The sequence below is a fragment of the Ascaphus truei genome, chromosome 11 (genome assembly GCF_040206685.1).
Source record: "Ascaphus truei isolate aAscTru1 chromosome 11, aAscTru1.hap1, whole genome shotgun sequence".
In the NCBI taxonomy this organism is placed as follows: Eukaryota; Metazoa; Chordata; class Amphibia; order Anura; family Ascaphidae; genus Ascaphus; species Ascaphus truei.
The window spans coordinates 10,371,832-10,394,916 of NC_134493.1; the positions used below are offsets into that span (position 1 = coordinate 10,371,832).

A 23,085-nucleotide genomic window follows, 5' to 3' on the forward strand; every position below is an offset into this window, starting at 1 on the left:
TGTGTGTGTGTGTGTGTGTGTGTCTGAGGCTGTGTGTGTGTGTGTGTGTGTGTGTCTGAGGCTGTGTGTGTGTGTGTGTGTGTGTGTGTGTCTGAGGGTGTGTGTGGGTGTGTCTGAGGCTGTGTGTGGGTGTGTCTGAGGCTGTGTGTGGGTGTGTCTGAGACAGAGAGGGAGACAGGGAGGGAGAGTGGGTGAGAGGGTGTTTGACTGACACGTGGGTGGGCCCCAACTCACCGGGCCTGGGACGCCAACCCCGACAGACCCCCGTTGCCAGCCCTGTCCCCCATTCTCTCCCTACTTCCACCCCCCCATTCTGCCCATTCAGCCACACACACACACCAGACAGCCACACACACACACCAGACAGCCACACACACACACCAGACAGCCACACACACCAGACAGACACACACACACAGCCTCAGACACACACAGCCTCAGACACACATACCCACACACACCCTCAGACACACACCCACACACACACACATACACACACAGCCTCAGACACACCCACACACAGCCTCAGACACACCCACACACACCCTCAGACACACTCACACACAGCCTCAGACACACACACACACACAGCCTCAGACACACACACACACACACACACACACACACACACACACACACACACACACACACACACACACACACACACAGCCTCAGACACACACATACACAGCCTCAGACACACACACACACACACACACACACACACAGCCTCAGACACACACATACACAGCCTCAGACACACACACACACACACACACACACACACACACACACACACACACACACACACACACACACCAGACAGCCACACACACACACACACACACACACACACACACACACACACACACACACACACACACACACACACACACACACACACACACACACACACACACACCAGACAGCCACAAACACACACACACACACACACACACACACACACACACACCAGACAGCCACACACACACACACACACACACACACACACACACACACACACACACACCAGACAGCCACACACACCAGACAGACAGACAGACACACACACACACCAGACAGCCACACACACCAGACAGACACACACACACACACAGCCTCAGACACACACAGCCTCAGACACACACACACACACACACACACACACACACACACACACATACACACACAGTCTGAGAGGGAGAGTGTGTGTGTTTGTGTCTGTCTGTCTGTGAATGAATACAGACACCAACCCACAGTCAGTCAGTCAGTCACCCACCCAGGTGTCAGTCACACACGAGTCAGTCAGTCCCCCCCCCCTAAGTGTCAGTCACCCACCCTGTCACCCACACACCCCCACACCCACTCTCTCTGTCTAGTTAAAATTATGCCCCCCCCCTGAAAACATTTCTGCGGACACCCATGTTAGCATTCACCCATTTCTCTTTCGTGTCCTGCAGATGTGTATGCAGTTCTTGCAGCTGACTCTGTAGCATTTTTGTCTATTATCTCTATGTATATATCTCTGTCTATTTTTTCCCGGGCCAACTGTTTCTTCTCCTCTCCTAATTCATGGAGTTTCTTATCTCCTTCACTGACTTGGGCATAGATATTCTTGCACTCTTGGGTTACAGTTTCAAAACTGATATTTAACCCTTCAAAGATTTCTCTCAATGAACATAGTTCTGTGTTGAATTAGCAACTCTTCTCCTTAGAGGCTTCCAGCTCTGTAGTAAGCCTGTGAACCTCTTTCTGAGATGCTTCCAGTTCTGCGTCTACTTGAGCCACGAAAGTCTGGTACTGGGCAGAATCAGCGTAGGCCTTCTCCAGCTTACTTGACAAGATCAACCTGTCATTCTCCAACTGATATTTTTCTTTTTCCCAGTCACCCTCTGCTTTTTCCAGCGCTAATTGCATCCTTGACTTTTCTTCTATCAATAGTCTCTTCTCCTCTTTTGATTCATGGAGTCTTTTATCTCCTTCACTGGCTTAGACAGAGAAGTTCTTACTCATTTGGTTTATAATTTCAAACCTACTATTTAACTCTTCGAGGCGTCTCTCATAGAACGTATCTCTGTTTTCAAGTAGCATCTCTCCTCCGGAATGACTTCCATCTCTTTTTTGAAGTAGCAAACCTCCTCCTGGGAGACTTTAAGCTCTGTATTAAGCCTGTCAATTTCCTTCATAGAGATTTCCAGGAATTCGTTACTTTTAGAAGCGAGGCACCGATTCTCAGCAGCATCAGCATATGCCTTCTCCAGCTCAGCTGAAATGCCATCCAGGTCACACTCCAACTGCTCTTTTTCTTTCTCCTGGAGAACACACTTAGCAATTTCTGAGGATAGACAGTCTTGTAGTGCAGAATTAGCTTCTTGCTCCTTATCTAAATGTCCATAAAGACAATCAATCGCTTTCTGTGCAGCTTGAAGCGTCTGAGTAGGGGCATCTTTCTTCTCTTCCACTATTCTTGGGATACGTCTGTGAGTTGCCTTAAGCTGCAGCATATCTCTTTCATCAAATGCAGACTCTGAGGTTAAATTTTCATTCTTAATTCCTTCTGCAACTTCCACAGTAATGCCTCCCTTCTTTTTCTTCTTCTTCCTTGCTTTGAGAAGTTCTGAAGAATCAGTGGTCATGTGTTCACATTTACTGCTCAAGACTGTTTGAGTGGGAGCCATAATTTCAGACATGGGGAAACCACACTTCCCAAGAAACCAGTAAAGAGGAAATGTGTTTTTAAAACAGAAGCATTAGAATGAACAACAGGAATATTAGACACAGAGAGACACAAGATAGGAGAGCTGACCTTTTGAGACTTAGCATCAGTCACAGAGATTTATAAATGCAAGGAAAAAACATAGACAGAGAAACCTGTAGTTATAGCTGAAACTTTAGAAATCAGGCGTAGGGATATCATACAGAGAGAACCTGCAGTTACATCTGAATCTTTAGGCATCAGGCGTAGGGATATCATACAGTGGCGACACTGTTTATTCGAACACGGCCGTAGCCGCGGTGTGGGGGAGTTCCCTGGCGCGTGCAGCGCGTCACTCTGGCGCCGGTCACACGGCCCAGGGTTCCCCGGCATTCCCGAAGGCTTCAGAGGCAGCAGGGGTAAGGGGGACGCTGCGCGAAGCTTTGCGCAAGCCAGGGGGAGCAGCCAGGGGTTCGGGGAAGGGGAGGGGGGCATTTTAATTAAACGCGCGGGAAGGGGAAGATGCGGCAAGATGCGGCTCGCTCGCGGCTCCGTTTTGGCGCCAGCCGGAATAAGCCCCGTTCATAAGGGGCACAAAACAGGCAAATGTTAGAATAAACTGTGTCGGGCTTGTATAGACAAAGAAAACCTGCAGTTGAATCTGAAACTTTAGATATCAGGCATAGAAATATCATAGACAGCAGGAAACTAAAACAGAGAAAACTTGTAGTTAGATCTGAAACTTTTGACATCGGACATAGGAATATCAGACAGAGAACCCTGCAGTCAAATCTGAAACTTTTGATATCAGGCGTAGGGATATCATATGTTGCAGAGAAACAAACTTTAGGGGAACTTGCAGGTAAACCTGAAACCTTAGAACCAATCATATGAAAAACTATAGATGCAAGAAAATCAAAGCATGCAGCAACAAAATAATGGGAGCACTTTTGTCTTTTGAAATGGGGACCCTGTGAACAGCAGTGGTCCAACCAGGGAAAGCAGTAAATCAAGGTAACCGTCTTAAATAGAAATGTGAGTCTGAAAATCTGCAGTGGCCCACCCACAATGCAGAGACAATTCTTGTCCAGGTAATGAAAGTCTGAAAATGGCAAAAACAGGTACTGCAGGGAGGGTTTTTTTTTTGTTTTTTTTTGTAAAAGGGAATTCTTCTCAGGGAGAAAGTGGCACAAAAAACCCTGCAGATACCTTTGCAGCAACAAAACCTTCAGGATCCCAACTGGGATTTCAAAAAACAAAAAAAAGTACTTATCTTCCTCCAAGCGGATGGAGTCTGCTGAAGCAGGAAGGCAGATAATCTGTTCCAGCGAGATCCAGAATTGGCCTTTGCTTTCTGTCACGGAGACTCCTGTGGCGGGTAGGATCTCGGTGGCCGGAACAGCACGAGCGTAGTAGGGGTCACAAGCAGGGGTCTGAGGCAGGCGGCAGGTAGCGAAGTCAGGGTACAAGCAGAGGTCCGAGGCAGGCGGCAGGTAGCGAAGTCAGGTAACATGCAGAGGTCAGCAACGAGGAGACTGGAACAGGACAGAGGAGCAAGGACAGGTCTGGGGGCAGGGACTGAGAACAGGAACAAACAGGGACAAGCCAGATTACCAGCAAGGGCTTTTACTGTGAACAGACTTCTATAATACAGGTACAGGTACAGAAACAGATCAGGAATCAGAAACATGTGCATTAGGAGTCTGACTTCAAGCAAAGGCAAAAGCAACAGACAGGAAGCAAGCTATAAAGGACAGAGACAGGAGCAACAAGAAGACAGACAGACAGAGGAACCCAGAGCCAACCGAAGGCAGCAGCACACCCAGTGGACAAGGAAGCTATGGCTAGGCAGGAGGTCTAGGCGACCCTGACACTAAAAACATGTCCAATGAACAATACATATAGTTAGGCCCGGAAATAATTGGACACTGATACAAGTTTTGTTATTTCGGCTGTGTACCAAAATAAATTCAAGTTAGAGTTAAATAATGAATATGGGCTTAAAGTGCAGTCTATCAGCTTTAATTTGAGGGTATTCACATCCAAATTGGAGGAAGGGTTTAGGAATTACATCTCTTTAATATGTAGCCCCCTCTTTTTCAAGGGACCAAAAGTAATTTGACAATTGACTTAAAAGCTGTTTCATGGACAGGTGTGGGCTATTCCTTCATTATTTCATCATCAAGTACGCAGGTAAAAAGGTCTGGAGTTGATTCCAGGTGTGCCATTCGCATTTGGAAGCTGTTGCTGTGAACCCACATCATGCTTTCAAAGGAGCTCTCAATGCAATTGAAACAGGGTATCCTTATCCTCCCGCCGAGGTGAAGGGGACGGCTTCCCCACCCCAAGTGTACCTGGTGGGAGGACGGCACCGGGCGCCCAGCCTTTACTCTACATAGATCCTCTTCTCACCTTGGGTACCCCGAGGAAGTCCGTCCGAGTGTCCATCTTGTCCAGGGGACCAGCCTGAAGCCAACCTCGAGCTCCTCAGCAGTCGGAGCAAACCATCTACCACCCACATTCCCCACCCACCCAAACAACAAGCTCACAGGGCCCACTGCTGCAAGGCCCGGCCTTTTTGCCCCCCCCAGGCCGAGGCCCGACCTAACTCCCCAGGCTGAACGAACTATATGGGGGCAAGTCGTCGTCCCATAGGTTGATGCCGCCGCCATCCCCATCCAGGCAGTTTCTCCCCTCCCCCGCTCATTCCAGGTCTCAGGCGCTCTCCCTGGAGTATATGTCCTTGAGCTGCCATCCTCAACGAGGCTTGTGGACCATCCGACCATGTCGACAATGAACAGGGGGTAGGTGATCTTATTCTAAACCTTTTATTTAAATTTTGGGTCGGGCCTGAAGGGTCTCTAGGAGTTATTCGCAGTGCTTTACTGTAAGGGTAGGGTAGAGGGAGTTAACCATTTTTGAGCACCATTAGTTTGAATGGGAACCCCAACCTATATTTAATTCCTCTTTCCCTTAGAATAGAAGTGATCGGTTTTAGTTCTCTTCTTCTTGCAACGGTGATCTTGGATATGTCATTGAATGTTTGTAGAGTGCTGTTTTCAAATGGTATATCCCCCATTTCTCTACAAACGTTTATTAACTTCTCCTTTGTGGTGACATGAGGCAGTCTGACAATCACTTCTCTACATCTTTTTGGATCTTCCATTCTTGGCCCCAGGGCCCTGTGAGCTCAATCCATCTCTAATTCTCTCTCCTGTAGTTCAGGATTGATTACGGAGAACAGTCTGTTCAGGAAATTTTTCATTCCTCATTTGTTATGGCCCCTGATATGTTTTGTATTCTTATAAATTTGCCTCCTTTCCCTGTTCTCATGATCTTCTTGAGTCTCTTTAAGGAGTTTAATTTCATATAGTTTTAGTATCTCATCGTCCGTGGCCGCTTGCATTTGGAGGGAATCCTCCATTTTAGATTCCAGTTCTGTGGACCGCTGGCCTATGGTCGAAATTTCCTCCTTTAATTCTGTAATTGCTGATTAGAGGTCAGTAAGGTTGCCAGGTGTCCGGTTTTCAACCGACAGGCCGATAATTTTGATGTCTGTCCGGTTTAAAATTGGAAGTAATGCCGGACACGTATTGTTGGGGCGGAGGCAGTGGAACGCAAGTGCGAAGGCGACAGTGGCCACGCAAGTGTGGGTGACAGAGGCAGTAACAATGCAAGTGCGAGGGCGGAGGCGGCAAGCACCAGTCGCTGGTGCTGAGAGGGAGGGACGCGGACAGTGGCCGGTGCAGCAAGAAGGGGCTCATGTGCTGTCCCTGAGTGGAGGAGAGGACAGCCAACCAGAGGACAGCGGGGGCGGAGCCCACAACCCGTCGGACCAGAGACATGTTCTGTGCTGTCTGCGTCCTGCCAGGAGATAAGGTAAGGACAAATTACAATTTGGGAGGAGGTGGGGGTTTATGTTATATGTATTGGGGGGCTTGGGAGTATATTTTATATTTATTGGGGAGGTGGGGGTATATTTTCTATGTATTGGGGAGGTGGGGGTATATTTTATCTGTATTGGGGAGGTGCGAGGGTCTCAGGAGCTCCCTCTCTAGGTATCTATTCCCGAAATGGTTACAGAGGTGTATTCTGCACGTAATCTAAAATTAAGTGCAATGGAAGGAGGAGGACTCCTTCCCTACTGACATCACAGGAAGTCTCCCCCAAACACATTCCATTTTAAGCTTAAAAATGCCAAAAAAAACCCGAATTGTTTGGCATGGTGGCACTCCGATTCCTGTGGGCATAAGCTGCCACTATGCCAGGCAACAGGAATCCTGCCAATCTTAAAAACAAGCTTCTAATAAAAAATACATTCAGTTTAAATCTTACAAATGCCCAAAATTGATTAGCATGGTGGCACTCCTATGCTCTGTGGGCATGAGCTGCCACTATGCCAGGCAACATACAGTCTGACAATCTTAAAAACAACCTTTACATTTAAGGCTTCGGACATGGTGTCATTAACAGCGCTGACGCTCATGCTCTCCTGCTCAAGCAGGAGCTTTTTTGTGTGCCTGCATGAGCGTCAGCATGCGCATTTGTGAGTCAGGTGGGAGCCGAGCGGGAGGCGGGGTGGGAGGCGGGGCTAGCGCGCCACGTCACAGTGCCGACGTCACAGACTGCCATTGGCTTTTGGCGGTCACGTGACCGGCCCTGCACTTCCCTCAGTGGGAAAACTTAAATTGTGCTGTCGGCTGCAATCTCAGATGCCTCCGGCGGCGAACATCAATGGATCAAACTGCATAATTTACTTTGAAACCATGTTAGTGGATTTTGCAACATTGGAAATCAGATATAAATTGCGTTACAGTCTACACTATGTCTGTCCTGCTTTTAAATCATTGCAAGCGGTGAAGATACCTCCTTGAACTGCACATCACTGTCGCTGCTGTAGGGAGAAAAATAACCTGCAATTTAAAGATACCTTTATATACATGTTGCCACAGATTAATCTGTGAGTATACAATTCGTTGGATGAATGAAGTTTGGATTTCACACCTGAACTCCTAGCTCTTGAGAAAAGTCCCAGTGGGGCCCGAAAAGTTGAGTCAATAAATTTCACTTTTTTGCATATAGGAGTGCCTGTCCCATATATATATAAAAGTATACATTACTGCATAGCAGCAAAAAGGGAGACAGCACTCAGGTGAATGAAAATAAATGTATTAAATACAGCACATAACTCCAACGTTTCGATCCCACAGGGGGATCTTCCTCGGGGTGGTGCACCACCCTGAGGAAGATCCCCCTGTGGGATCGAAACGTTGGAGTTATGTGCTGTATTTAATACATTTATTTTCATTCACCTGAGTGCTCTCTCCTTTTTTGCTGCTATGCGGTAATGTATACTTTTATCATTTATATGGGACATGCACCTATTCATTATTGAATTTCTATTGGAGTGCCAGTGATTTTTTTATCACACACACATATATATATATATATATATATATATATATATATATATATATATATATATATATATATATATATATATATATATATATATATATATATATATATATATATATATATATATATATATATAAAGCAGAAAGTAGCCGTGTTAGTCCAGTTGCGATAGTGCAGAATAAATGAGTTCTTCAGTATTAGGTGATACCTTTTTTATTGGACTAACAATTTATGTCATAGGACAAGCTTTCGAGAGTTCTCCTCTCTTCTTCAGGTCAAGCAATACTGATTTACACAGGAATCAATGCTAAAACAGTGTATAGAGAGAGAGAAAAAAACAAACAAAAAAACAGATATTTACTGTAGATAAGGTCGGGTGTTAAGTGTTTGAAGCCAAGGGACAGTGTCAAAGAAAGGTGGGGAAGGGATGCTGGGGGGGGGGGGGGAGAGAAAGTGTGGATAAGAATAGAGGCAAGCAGGATAATTACAGACAATTTTGGTAGGGTGTGAGAAAACCCATGTCCACATTAAGTCCCTTGGTTTTGGTGTCAAAGAGTCTTATCATTCTGAGCTCAAATGTTTTCCGTTCTTGGGTGCTTTTAAACATTCCATTGAGGATTTTGATTTTTAAATCACTTATGGAATGATCTGGTTGTGAGAAGTGATGTCCCACAGGTGAGCAGTATCTTCCTTCTTCGTGATGGAGTATAGAGTGTCTGTGCATATTCATTCTTCCTTGTAATTTTTGGCTGGTTTCCCCAATGTAGCAACCTTGGTCATATTTGTTGCATTGAATCATATACACTGTATTCGTGGATGTGCAGCTGTATGATCCTTTAACATTGAATGTTCTATGGTTGTGACTGGCTGTGGGATCCTGGCAAATATGTTTGCAGAGTTTGCAGCGTGTGTTGCTGCACGGTTTTGTGCCGTTATTCATGTCTTTAAAATCGTTGTGAAGTTTTCTGCTGACTAATTTCTGTTTGAGGTTTGGTGGTTGCCGGAACGCAAGAATGGGAGGTTTGGGAAAGATTTCTTTTAATGTCGCATCCTCTGTCAGCATGGGTTGCAGATCTTTGATTATTTTTCGTATTCCCTCCAGGGTAGGGTTGTATGTGGTCACTAGTGGTATGCGTGTGGTAGGTTCTTTCTGTCTGTATTGTAGCAGGTGTTCTCGTGGGGCTTTTAGTGCAGATGTAATAGTTTTGGCAATAGTCTTTGGTTTGTATCCCTTCTGTCTGAACGATTCGGTCAGGGTTGTGAGATGCCTGTTTCTGTCTTCAGTGTCAGAGCATATGCGGTGGTATCTTATAGCCTGGCTGTGTATGATACCTTGTTTGGTGTGAGTGGGATGGAAGCTGGAGTTGTGGAGGTAACTGCATCTGTCAGTTGGTTTCTTGTATACAGATGTGTGTAGTTTCCCATCTTTCAGTGTTACTGTCGTGTCTAGAAAGTTTATTAGGTTTGCAGAATAATCCATTTTGAGTTTTATTGATGGATGGAATGAGTTTAGGGACTCGTGGAATTGTTTTAGGTTTTCTTCACCCTCTGTCCATATTATAAACAGGTCATCAATGTATCTGTAGTATTTGTAGGGTTTGTGGAGGCATGTAGTTAGGAATCTTTGTTCAAGATTTGCCATGAAAAGATTGGCATATTGCGGTGCCATCTTGGTATCCATTGCAGTCCCCATTAGTTGTAGGTACATTTCCTTGTTGAAGCTGAAATAGTTGTGTGTGAGGATGTATTCTATCAGTTTGGTAATTACATCCGCGCTGTATTTCTGATCCAGGGGAGATGTTGTAAGGAAATGCAGGCATGCCTCAATACCATCCTTGTGGGGGATGTTGCTGTAAAGGGATTCTACATCCATGGTAACTAGCAGTGTGTTGGGTGGTAGTTGGTTGATGTTGTTAAGATTATTGAGAAAATCTGTGGTATCTTGTATGAAGCTGTTGGTGCTTCTGACTAAAGGTTTGAGGATATTCTCCACTAAGCCTGATATTTGTTCCGTGAGTGTATCCATACCTGTTATAATTGGTCTGCCGGGGTTTCCTGGTTTGTGGATTTTGGGAAGCATGTAGAAGATCCCAACTCCTGGGTTGTCAGGTATTAGTGTCTTCAGTTGTGGTTGCAGGTGGTTAGGGAATGTTTGAATGAGATTCATGAGTTGCTTTGTATATTCCTGGGTTGGATCATGCGTGAGTTTCTTGTAGTAGGTGTTGTCTGTGAGTTGTCTATTGCCTTCTTCTATGTATTTATTTGTGTTCATAAGCACCACTGCGCCTCCTTTATCTGCTGGTTTGATGGTGATGTTGTGGTTGTTTCGCAGTTCCTTGATTGCAGATCTCTCCATGGGGGATAGGTTGTACATAGTTTTTTTCTGCTGTGTTGATGCTAGTAAGGAAACTTGTGATCTTAAGCTCTGTATGTAGCTGTCAAGTATGATGTTGCGTCCTGTTGGTGGTGTGAAGTACGAGTATATATATATATCCATGTAGAGGTATCAGTACCGTGTTAGCCGAGCTTCAATAATCAAAAAATAAATAGATGATACCGTTCTGTGGCTAACGAAATGCTTTTATTTGTGCGAGCTTTCGAGATACACTGATCTCTTCTTCCGGCGATGTTACAATGAATGAAGCAAGGATTACTTAAAAACAGTGTCTCTTGGAATGTTATCTGTGCTGGTCCTTCCCCCGGTGTGGATGTGTTTTATGGCTAGAGGTGTCAAAGGGTGACTGAAAGCAAGTGAAGAAAGAGTGTGTATGTGTATCAGTGTGAATAAAAATGAATGGAGAGCCCACAGTATAAACAGTGCTCTACACAAGGTGTGTGTGGAGTGAGAGGGGATATAAATGGTGTGGGTGGGTGTGGAAATGTGAGAGTTTGTAGCACAACTAAAAGTGTGTGTGGATACTATGTGGTCCCTATTGGTGTATAGGGATGGAAAAATAAGGAGTATTAGTATGTGTGAGAGACAGCTGTGTGTGCATACATATAGCACAGTATGTACAGACATGGCCTTTAGCGCTCATGGGAAGAGAGTTCGCTGGTGTCAGTAATCTCTGTTTAGGCCACTGCTAAGTGTCCCAAACAGTTGCATAAATTTGTATTCATGCAACCGTCTCTCTTTCGGGGTTCTAAGATTACCTTTGAGTATGGCAACCCTCAGATCGTTCATCTTATGGCCAGAGTCAGAGAAATGTTCGCCAACAGGACTGTCTCTTGTTCCGCGTGTGATGCTGTGGCGATGCAGGTTCATTCTCTTGTTTAGCCCCTGTCCTGTCTCACCTATGTAGTAGCAGCCCCCTGGGCATTTCATGCACATGATGAGGTACACGACATTGCTGGAGGAACAGGTGAACCCGCCTCTGATTTTGTATTCCCGATTCTTGTGTGGTATTTGTATTGTGTCCGCTGTGTAGAGCATTGCGCAGGTTTTGCATCTTGGGTCCTGGCATGGTTTTGTCCCGCATTCAGTTGTACTGCTGAATACTTTACTCCTCACCATAATATTCTTGAGATTATGGGGTTGTCTGTATGATAATAAGGGTGCTTCAGGGAAGACCTGTTGCAGTCTTGTATCTTCCTGGAGGATGGGTTGTAGTTTCCTGGTGATCTTGCGTAGGGCTCCTAGGTGTGGGTTATATGTGACCACCAAAGGTACCCTGTCGCTTGTCTCCTTCTGTTTGTAGTCAAGGAGATCACTTCTTGGTATTCTGGTGGCTTTGTGAATTTGCTGGTCTTCAATTCTGTGGTTATATCCACGGTTTATAAAGTCTGATCTCAAGGCTTTAATCCGCTGGTCTCTGTCTGCTGTGTCGTAGCATATCCGGTTGTATCGTATGGCTTGACTGTAGATGGTTGCATGTTTGGTGTGTGTCGGGTGGAAGCTGTTGTCCCTCAAATAGCTGGCTCTGTCTGTAGGTTTGCGGTATACAGAAGTCTGTAGTTGGTTGTTCTTTATAGTAATGGTCGTGTCTAGAAAATGTACTTCATCCGGGGAATGGGTGAGTTTGAGGTTGATGGTCGGGTGGAAAGTATTGAAGTTGTCATAGAACTGTAGGAGGTCCTGTTCACCAGAGGTCCAAATCAGGAGGATGTCATCGATGTAGCGAAGGTATGTAAGGGGTTTCAAGTGACAGGTGGACAGAAAGTCACTTTCCAGTTTTGCGCAGAACAGATTGGCATACTGTGGCGCCATCCGAGTACCCATAGCGGTCCCGGTTGTCTGGAGGTATGTGTCATTTCCAAATGTGAAGTAGTTATGGGTCAGAATAAATTCAATGCATTTAGTCACTGTCTCTGTGAGTGGCTCCTGCGGTCCCAGAAAGTATCTGCAGGCTGAAATCCCATCCTCGTGGGGCATGTTTGTATAAAGTGACTCTACATCCATAGTTGCTAGTAGTGTTCCTGTAGGGAGGGGGCCAATGGCATTCAGTTTGTTTAGCAGGTCGGTGGTATCCTGGATATATATATATATATATATATATATATATATATATATATATATATATATATATATATATATATATATATATATATATATATATATATATATATATGTCTCTATATATAACTGTGCCTGTCTGGGAAGTGGTAATGTAGAAATAATATATATCTGTAGTTCTATGGTCCCTATGGGAGCTCAATCCACTTGTAAATTGTAATCTAATTAAACATTAAGCACTCTTTAACTGACAAAGCAAATGACCTATGTAAAAACATATATAGTACTGTGTAGCTGATTGCAAAATACAAATAATATTATTTGAATCAAAATTTATATAAAAATAAAACTGTTGTGGAAAAGATAAAAATATAAAAAAGTCCAAGACCGAAAACCATACAAAATAATGTCCACTGGAATTATGGTCACAATTGTTTAGTCTTGATGCACATATCAGGAATTCGGCAGCCTTCTTTGTGGGTGCAAGGACCTCCCTTCACAAACCTGCATGGAAAAAAAGAAAAAGCGCCCGATCCTAGTGCATTATCACTAATAAAAATGTAATGTTTTCCAACAATCACGATTAAAAACTCACAAACATAGATATATTCAGGCGTTTTATGAGATATATATACTCATGCCCCAATAAGATGGTATGACACTTCTCCTCTGCTCCGACCCGTCTGCGCGGTCTGTCACAAGCTCTTTTCCTTCAGGTAACGCCCAGTGGTGTCAATCTTTGGGCAGTGCTGCTTATTTGTTTCTTTGCACTTGTCTATAATTTAGGACAAAATGCCTTCATGATTGCAGATAGTCTCTCTTTGTTTCTCCTCTCACATCTTTTATTTTTGAGAAATATACATAAAACTGGTACCGAGAGGATCCCGTTTTAATATTAGATTGGGATCTGGTATAATATTGGGCGAAGAGCTAGTTATCAATGACTGGCTTTCATCCAAAAAATATTATCTCAAGATGTCAAATTCTAGAGTCATGGCCATCACATGGTATTAATTGGAATAATTATAAAGCATCCTGGTTCTTCTGGAACCAGGATCAAATGTGGGATGTGAGTGAGTTCAGGAGTTTAACGCATCCCCTTTTGAGAGCACACAGGGTCCTTTTATTTTCTTCAACTTTAATGGGTAATGTGGGGTGAGAGAGGGCTTCTCTATGTGAAGGTGCTCTGTTATGGGGGGACGGTAAAAAAGGATGGTGTTGCAGGGGTGAATTAGAGGAAGCATGTACTCACTAAGCCAGCTACTTAGGTCTCAAAGCACATGTTCCTGTGGCTGGCAGAAAGAGTCAAAGGACCATTCCATAAAACAGAAAGGGGTAGCGGAACAACAAGGCTAAACCATTCTCATGGCAATTAGAACTGGAGGTTGCCAGGGCAACCAACTTGTGGCTCTGTTAAGAGAGAATGTGTCAATAATGTTGCTTTACACAGCTCTGACTGCATCAGAGCAGGGAAAAAAACATGTACAGTAACTTTCCCTGGGGAGAGCTGGCAGTGTAAGAACAGAGAAAAGGTATAATTCTGTTCCAGGACACTGGTCTAGATCTTAAAATTCATTGTTTATAACATTTAATATCCATCTCTATTAGTTAACAAATAAAATAATTCCATCTAGTAATGCATTTATCTAATAATATTTATAGCAAGTCATTCTTTAAATAATATTTACATTAGTAATTGCAGTTCCTCCAAAAATAAGCCAAAACAACTCAGTAATATATTTAGAAGTCCTCTATACTTGTTTAATTGCAAATACCAATTAGATACAAATTGAATACAATTTGAATGTACTGTAGTAAGTTTGTATAAGAAGGTTGTGTAAATTAATCATGTATATGTTCTATAAACATGCTAGATTGTGTGCTAGTCGTAGAGATTTTAGTGAATATAACACACATGTGTGACCTGGGTTCCCCGACTGGCCCCTTATCTCCGCTGCAGCTCGGGAGAAGGGGGGTTGTTGTGGGGGGCATAGCCGAAGCTCTGACGGGAGCATAGGATAAGGGCGCCGCCATCTTGCCTTTGCGCACGCCTGAGCAGTATCTTCCCCTTGTGCGGCGGCCATTACAAGGTTCGCACATGCGCAGGGAGCATTGCGGCGGCCATTAGAGATAGCGCACGGGGCGCCAATGTTAAGGGGGTTCCGCAGGGACTACAGCCCGCAGAAGGCCACAGGTCTGGGAGTCAGGTGACCAGGCCTGGCCAATGAAGTGAAAGGATTCTTCTATGAGGCAGTTAATACATTTGGAACTCTGAGGGTTGCTGGCAGTTGGAGCAGGGACGCAGCTAGGGGAGTTTGTACAGGTGTAGAGGTCTGTGACCCTCTGCACTAGGCCAGAGATCCCCTAGGCCCCAGATAGGCCCACCTCATCCAAAGCTTGTGGCTGCTGTAGGGAAGGTCCTACAGTTAGGGATCCTGCCCCTTTAGTGTTTAGCCAGCTAAGGGCCACAGTAGTTTTATTTGAACTATTGCTGCAGCAGTCTGGGACCAGACTGCCAGAGAGTGAGCAAGCATCATTGTGGAAGTCACTCCAGAGGGAGACATCCCACCCAACGGAGGATATCATTGGATCAGCGGATCCCCTGCTTCTCGTTGTTAGCGCGCCCGGGTGTGGACACACCCGGCAGGTACCGTTTGCCAAACGTGCACCAACACAGGTATAATGAGGTGCTGATCACACCTAGAGGGGTGGGCATCTTTTGGGGACACTTATTGGGAGAAGTGACCAAGGGACACCTCTGGTACTGTGGACACAGTGTGGGTATACACGGTGGTGGGACAACTCCCTGCGCGGCAAGGTTTAGCTTTAACGATTAGTATTGCTATTGCCTGTATGTGGTTTATGGTTATTGCTCACAGTAAATGTTATTATTGTTATTCTTATAATCTGTGGGCTGTTATTAATAGTTCCTGCTCAGGGTTTTTCCCTCCAATTGGGATCCCGTGCAGGTGGAGGCGCTGCCACTCAGTATATTCGTTACCCCAGGCTCCCAGTAACGGAGGCTCAGATCCCTGTGAGCCGACAGGTACCGCCAGCACTAGTAGACCCTTCACATTAGAGGTAAAGAGGGCTACATGTGTATAGCTGGTGAATCTCTCTTGATTGGCTTCTGTGGGGTATATATGCTGGATGCATACCCAGTACCCATCCCCTGAAAAAATCAGTTAATCTGAAGAAACGCGTAGGTCTACACATTTTGCTGTTGCAAACGGTGTTGTGAACGGTGGCTGATATTGATCCCGCCGGAGAAGTGAGGGAATCCGCTGCCCCATCTGAGACGTTCGCTGCCCAGAACAAAACTGACTCAGCGCTAGTTGTCGGAGGACTGTCCAAAGATTGACACCACTGGGAGTTACCTGAAGGAAAAGAGCTTGTGACAGACTGCGCAGACGGGTCGGAGCAGAGGAGCTGAGTCATACCAACATGATTGGGGCATGAGTATATATCGCATAAAATGCATGATTACATCTATGTTTGTGAGTTTGTAATCGTGATTGTTGGAAAACATTACATTTTTATTAGTGATAATGCACTAGGATTGGGCGATTTTTCATATATGTGAGGCAGACACTACCTGTGGGTCAGACCTCGCTGTGGCGCCAAATGAAGATGAACAACGGGCGCCTCTATCTCCAGATACAAAACGGTGATCCGTTCTTGGAGCTCCTCGCCGGCTGTAACTGCGTCACCACGTGGCTGCGTCACTGCATGTCTACATAACAACGTCCAACGCGTTTCGTCACTAACAAGTGACTTTCTCAAGGATCATCATTGAGAAAGAACACTCTCTTACCGGTGACTATTTCCAAATCATTTGGCTGTTAGCAGCTATGTTCACTGCTATTATCCATCTCTCGCACCACTGTTCATTTTCTCCTTACCATTATATGGTCACCTCGCTGTGTATTACCCTCTGCATGTCACCTACACATTGCTGCACACTGCTAATACTTGTTTTATGTTTGCTTTTTAATCACACCAATTTCACATTGGTCTATTTTGACTGCTCTTGTTAATTAATTAATAAATCTCTATTTACTACACCATCATACGGTACTGGTGCTTCTTTTTGCTCTGTTTATATATAATGATGCCGCATTGCCATGTGTCTCAACGTCAAGATCAGGAGGCGGAGATCAGGAGGCAGCCTCGGAGCAGACCCTGCACTGAAGATGAAGGCTAGCAGGCATTCTGGGAGCGTGAAGGTCCCGCGCCGGTCCCGTGCCATGGAGACAGGCTTGCACATGCGCTGGCCGCCCGGCGACGCGTGGCATGTGCAGGATCCCAGAAGTAGGCCGCAACAGTGATCAGCCTCCTGGACCACACTGAACTCTGCTGCACATATGGGCCCCTCCCTTCTCAGCAATCACTCACCCAGACACACAAGACAACCAAGATACCCACCCAGTCTGTCACCCACCCAGTCAGTCAGCCATTCACCCAGACCACCAATCCAGACACCCTGTCAGTCACCCACCCTGTCAGTCACCCACCCAGTCAGTTACCTACTCAGTCAGTCAGTCATCCACCTAGTTCAGTCACCCAGTCAGTCAGTCACCCACACAGTGACCCACACACCCAGTCAGTCACCCAGTCAGTCACCCAGTCAGTCACCCACTCAGTCAGTTAGTCACCCACAAACTCAGTCAGTCAGTCACCCACCCACTCACCCACAGTCACCCAGTCAACCACCCACCCACCCAGTCAGTTACCCACCTACTCAGTCACCCACCCACTAAGTCAGTCAGTCACCCACACACTCTGTCACCCATCCACTCTGTCACCCACCCACTCAGTCAGTCAGTTACACACCTACTCAGTCACCCACCCACTCAGTCACCCACCCACCCACTCAGTCACCCACACACTCAGTCAGTCACCCACCCACTCAGTCAGTCACTCAGTCAGTCACTCAGTCAGTCGCTCAGTCAGTCAGCCACTCAGTCAGTCAGTCACCCACAGTCACCCAGTCACACATCCACTCAATCAGTCAGTTACCTACCTACTCAGTCACCCACCCAGTCAGTCACCCACTCAGTCAGTCACCCACAGTCACCCACCCACTCAGTCAGTCACCCACCCACTCTGTCACCCACAGTCACCCACCCACTCAGTCAGTCAGTCACCCACCCACTCTGTCACCCACCCACTCTGTCCTGCAGGGATCACCCAAGGGTCCACAGACTTCTGCGGGGATCATCCGGGGACACCTACCGACCTGTTGTATTAATGGTGTGCTGACAAAAATGTAAACAATGCTTTTCGGAGTGTCTCCAGCTCTTTTGTGCCAGCCTTTATCTGGTGCAAAAATATGGCGTGCTTTTAAAGTACTATTGACATATCACAGCTTAGTGAATCCCGCTGACTGGCAAAAAATGGCAAACGCGCCTTTTTTGCCTGATCGGAAGATTATTTTTCACATGCCTTAAAAATGTCTTTAAAGGCCGATAAAGCACTGTTATCACTGCTTAGTGAATCACGCAGCAGGCAGTATCGGTCTTAAAAGGCATCTATCGGTCTTAAAAGCAGTTATCACTGCTTAGTGCATATCCCCCTAGGTCTTTGAAGTGGTTTCTGTCTTTTCCTGCTGATTATATAATTTGTTAAATAAATAAGCCTCCCAGGGAAATTAAAATGACTGCATTCATTAATACAAATTAAAACAATGTAGATTGCCAAGGTAACATAAGGTGCCAACGAAATATTAAACATATGAAACCTCAATAAAAAGTAAAGTATTGCTGATTTAACCATTTTTATGCCAGAAGACTAGTGGAACCCGAGTTTTTGCTTTGAGTAGTGCTGGTGATCAAGAAGTCTGAACTACAGTAGTAGTGTGAGTTTTTTTGCCAAAATTGTAATTTGCCATGCAGATGGTATTTTAGCATTTTTATATTTTAGCATATTTTATATTTCTCCACTAGGTTTTTTTAAAAAAAATTGAAAACTCAAAAGACTAGCAAAGACATTATTAGAACATGACGGAAATTCAGGAAACACTTTTTTTTTACAGCAAATTTGAAAACAAATTGCACCATATTTGTAATATTGTTCACCTTTTTTCCCAAAAATGAAAAAGAAAAAATTGAAAAAATTCGTCAATCTCTAGTTGTAGCCGGCACACAGTGACATGAACTGAAGTGGGACCCTCTGCACTGCTGTTACAATGGTTTCCACTGCTCCAATGGAGCACTGAATGTGATCTCACCCCCAGACAATGAGCCAAATTCATATGGACACCCAACAATCCCTATTCATTTTGTTCCAATTTTCTCTTGCTCTGGAAGATTTAAGGTCTATTCAAACAAATAGAGTTGAAATATTGATTAGAAAGGGGAACATGTCTTCACAACATGATACGCAGGCGCCATAATTCTCTCACTGAGACACCTTTCACCTGAAGACAAGAGGGGTAATGAAGGGATTAGTGTTATCTAGAAACATAAATCAGATGTAATAAAACAAAAGCAGTCCGTCATTTCATTCTTTCTGTAGAACTATTTTTTCTTTCCTCATTCTAAATCTGTTTTAATTTAAGCCTATTGTAGCTTAAAATGGACAACAGTGAATGTGATGGAATTTAAAATATTTAATATATATACTGTATGTTAATGCTGCAGCAACTAAACTTAATTGAAGCTACAGTGAAGACAACTTATAAACGTGCCTCTGGCAGTGAAAGAGTTGGAAAGGGAAAAAGTCCTGAAAAAATAATATAATGGGATTAATCAATATGTTTTCATTTTCTTAAATGATAATATTACAGAATATCACATTTTTCAGGGTGCAAAGTACAGTACATGTTCAGTTCATAAGCTTTAAAACTATACCCGTTACAATGTATGGTTTAAAATGAGGTATTGAGGTATACACAGTAATGTATTTAGTACGCAGGGCTTACTATAAAACACATTCCAAAGGTTAATGAGCTAAAATATATCTTCTGGAGCAGAAGATGTCTTATGGAAGAGCACCTTATGGGCTTAAGTCTTTTCTATATTAACACTTGTATCCATCACATGATCTTTATTTTTCTTTTCTTATCTGCATTGTACTTATGCACATTACAATGGAGCATTTTTGTGCAATCAGCATAAGTGAAACAACTAGCTTCTAGCGAAACTAGAAACAACAACAAAATGATGAGGAATGGACCAGACATGATACTGAAATGCAAGGTCAGTGAAATGATTTGACTTATCAGTCTTGAGTAGAATGGGAGGGTGGGAGAGTAAGGGTGACACAGCATTAATGCAATATGGGCACGGCCTAGTAAAACCTCCTATAAATCTGAGGGGAGAGAACTCATATTTCCCAGAGCATTATACTTCTCCCATCAGAAGCATCAGTTCTCCCAACTCACTCTAACAACAGCCACCATGGTTCATTGGACAGCCGCAGAGAAAGCAGCCATTACATCTGTATGGCAGAAAGTCAGCGTTGAGCAGGACGGCCAGGATGCACTGACCAGGTATGTAAAATATAGTTATGCAGTATAATGTATTATTATTTCAAGGAAGGAATACAAGTAAATGAGTATACATACAGTAACAAGGCAAACTGGTACTGTATATATCTGGGGCAAATAATTGAACCGAATGCCAACAAAAATAATTATAAATTCTACATTACTTTCTTGGATACATTTTGTGCAATTTGAAAAAGAGTCTTCAAAACCAAACTAAAAAGTTTTATATACTTAGGTATCCTTAAAAATCATGCCAGAACTCAGCAAACTATTATTTCAGCTAATAGGAAATATAAGATATTGTTTCCCCAGTACTATAAAATATATATGTATAAGTAGGTATATTAGGAATTCTACATTCAAAATTATAAAGGGTCCTTGTAGAAACTGTGGAATAATATGTTTGTTAGATGTAGATGCAAAAGAATATGTATTTTTCTTTTAGATTTTATGCATTACACGTTTAGGAAAAAATAAAGATTTATTTTTACTTATATTTAGTGCAAACACAAGTCATTAAAGATGCTGTCCAACAAAGAACCAAACAAATAGGGTATGTTTTCAAACATTGTCAGCATCAATGTTTTTAATATATTTAACAATATATACACTTCTTTGATTTTAATATATCAGGCGAGTAAATGTATTGAAATAATTTCATAAAGTTGATGCTGACCATATTTGAAACCTAAATTAATATCTGGGATTATCTATGATTTATTGCTCCATTACCAGTGTCCCTTTTCCTTAATGGCCCACAGGCATGGAAGGGTTTGAGTCAATCTGAAACAAAATAAAGTAATCATTGGGGTGGAGCAAACACGATTGATTGTTTAATGTGGTTTAAAAGCCCCTATTGTAACAAAACATAGAAAGAAAAAAACACCCTTTACAAAATAATTTAAACACATTTAAATAATGTATTTTTTGTTTTACAACGTTGCATTCACTACCTTTTAAGTTATTAGACCAGGGGTTAGAAATTCACTTATTTCTTACTCAATTGCCCCCTACATCACCCAATCCCCCTCCTCTCTCACTCAATTCACACTCCTTGCTCACTCCATCCCCTCATCATCCTCTCACTCATTTCCCCTATTCCTATCTAACTTAATTCCTCCCCTCTTTTTTAACTCGATTCCCCTCCTACTCCTCTTTCTCAATTTCCCCCTACTCCCCTTATTCAATTCCCCCCTCTCTCCTCTCACTCAATCACCCCTCCCCCTATCCCAAACATTAGTTTGTAATTTGGACATTAGTTGTAAGTGGACTGCACTTTTAATGTACCAAATAATTTAAAATGTACCTGCAATTGAAAAAAACTAGCATGTATCTAAACATAATTTTGATCCCTAACTCTGATGTGTGGACTTATACCTAAACTTGTGTTCTCTCTCGCACTAGGCTGCTGATTGTGTATCCCTGGACCCAGAGATATTTCAGCACTTTTGGAAACCTTTCCAACCCAACGGCTATTGCTGGAAATGCTAAGGTGCGCGCCCACGGCAAGACGGTCCTGACCGCAGTAGGTACCACAGTTCAACATCTGGATGACATGAAGAGCTCTCTTGCCGGCCTCAGTGAGATTCACGCCAAGAAGCTGCATGTGGATCCTGAAAACTTTAAGGTAAGTACTTGGTAATATCTATTCTATCCTGGCAATCACTGAATTATATTTGTGTTGTTAAAACATGGAAAATGTTTTGGTATTGGAAAACTGGGACAATACCGCTGCACAAGTATATTAACAGATAAACTGTAATCGCCTTCAATAGAATTCCCATTGTTTGAGAAATCTAATGCAGTGTTTGCTCAAGTTCTGCTCTGTTTTGCAGCAATGAGAATCGGATGAATATTACCCTAGATATATTACATTTTAAAATGTATTTATTAATTGTAGGTTTATAAAGTTAATATAATATTTGCATACCATTCCATACATGTTATAGCACCTTGCAAAGTTGTAAAATGTAACATGTGCAAATCCCCAAAAAGGGACAGTGACAGTATTGAACAAACTAGAGTATATTGAGCCTCTAATGTCTTTCAATTCAATTAGACAATACCACTAAAAAAAGCCAAATTGTCACAAAACAAATGATGCATTCTACTGTACATGTGGGATAAGATCTTCCAATGCTTTCTGTCCTGGCTGAGTGATTCAATTAATTACAAAGTGAGAAAATGTTATGGGGTGGGCTTAATATTGCATTATATGCAGCCATATTGTCCATAGGGAAAAGAGCTTTATAAAATCAGAATGTAACCAATTCACCATCCTAACATATGACCCATTTCCATGCGCAGGTGATCGGAAATGTCCTCAAACATACACAACAAATTATTTAGGGGGCTATGTATCAAGGCAAAAGTGGTGCAATTCTGGGGTAAAACCAACTGCATCAGATTTATGAAGGAAAAATATCCTATAGATATCAATAGGATTTCATTCTTTGAAACGTGGTGCACATTTTTGCCACTTGAATTGCACTATTTTGTCTTGATATACTGTATGTGCACCTCAAAAATAATCGCAATAGGGAAACAAAATAAGAGGCAGAATTTCAGCATTCAAGAAATAAATGAATAATAATGTTTTGTTTTTTATTTCCAGCGCCTTGGAGAAATGTTGGTGGTCGTCTTGGCTTCTAAACTGGGATCTGCTTTCACTCCTCAAGTCCAAGCTGCCTGGGAGAAATTTATTGCAGTTCTGGTTGCTGGTCTTAGCCAAAGCTATCATTAAATGTGTGCACCACTTTTTGTTCAGAAATTTGCATTCCATGGCATGGCTCATTGTATGTACATACTATAACAGCCTGATAATAAAAAGTATATTCAATGTAAATCTCTGATAGTAAGTGAATATGTAAAAATACTACCATGTACACTGACTTTACAAATTCCACATCCAATTTGTTTAGATAACCAAATATATAGTGAGCGAATGATCCGCTCGACCTCATTCAAGATAGGATGCTAAAGAGGAAAAGTTATTTAACAAATACGGAAGAGAAAAGGTCCTTCATGATT

General features: G+C 43.3%; 1 protein-coding gene across 1 annotated transcript; it reads left to right on the forward strand.

The window, feature by feature from the left end:
• Window positions 1-19,889: 19,889 nt before the first annotated feature.
• LOC142462939 (hemoglobin subunit beta-2-like) lies at window positions 19,890-22,827 on the forward strand. The gene is made up of 3 exons (XM_075565153.1): window positions 19,890-20,058; window positions 21,460-21,682; window positions 22,670-22,827. Exons 1-3 carry the CDS (start codon window positions 19,967-19,969, stop codon window positions 22,796-22,798), a joined length of 444 nt encoding a protein of 147 aa, XP_075421268.1. The 5' UTR covers window positions 19,890-19,966; the 3' UTR covers window positions 22,799-22,827.
• Window positions 22,828-23,085: the final 258 nt, after the last annotated feature.

Bases quoted from the DNA above. Each gene is read 5' to 3' on its own strand.
- LOC142462939 (XM_075565153.1), top strand. From the start codon at position 19,967: ATGGTTCATTGGACAGCCGCAGAGAAAGCAGCCATTACATCTGTATGG. The intron at 20,059-21,459 runs GTATGTAAAATA...CTCTCGCACTAG, and splicing joins GGCCAGGATGCACTGACCAG to GCTGCTGATTGTGTATCCCT. The intron at 21,683-22,669 runs GTAAGTACTTGG...TTTTATTTCCAG, and splicing joins TGGATCCTGAAAACTTTAAG to CGCCTTGGAGAAATGTTGGT.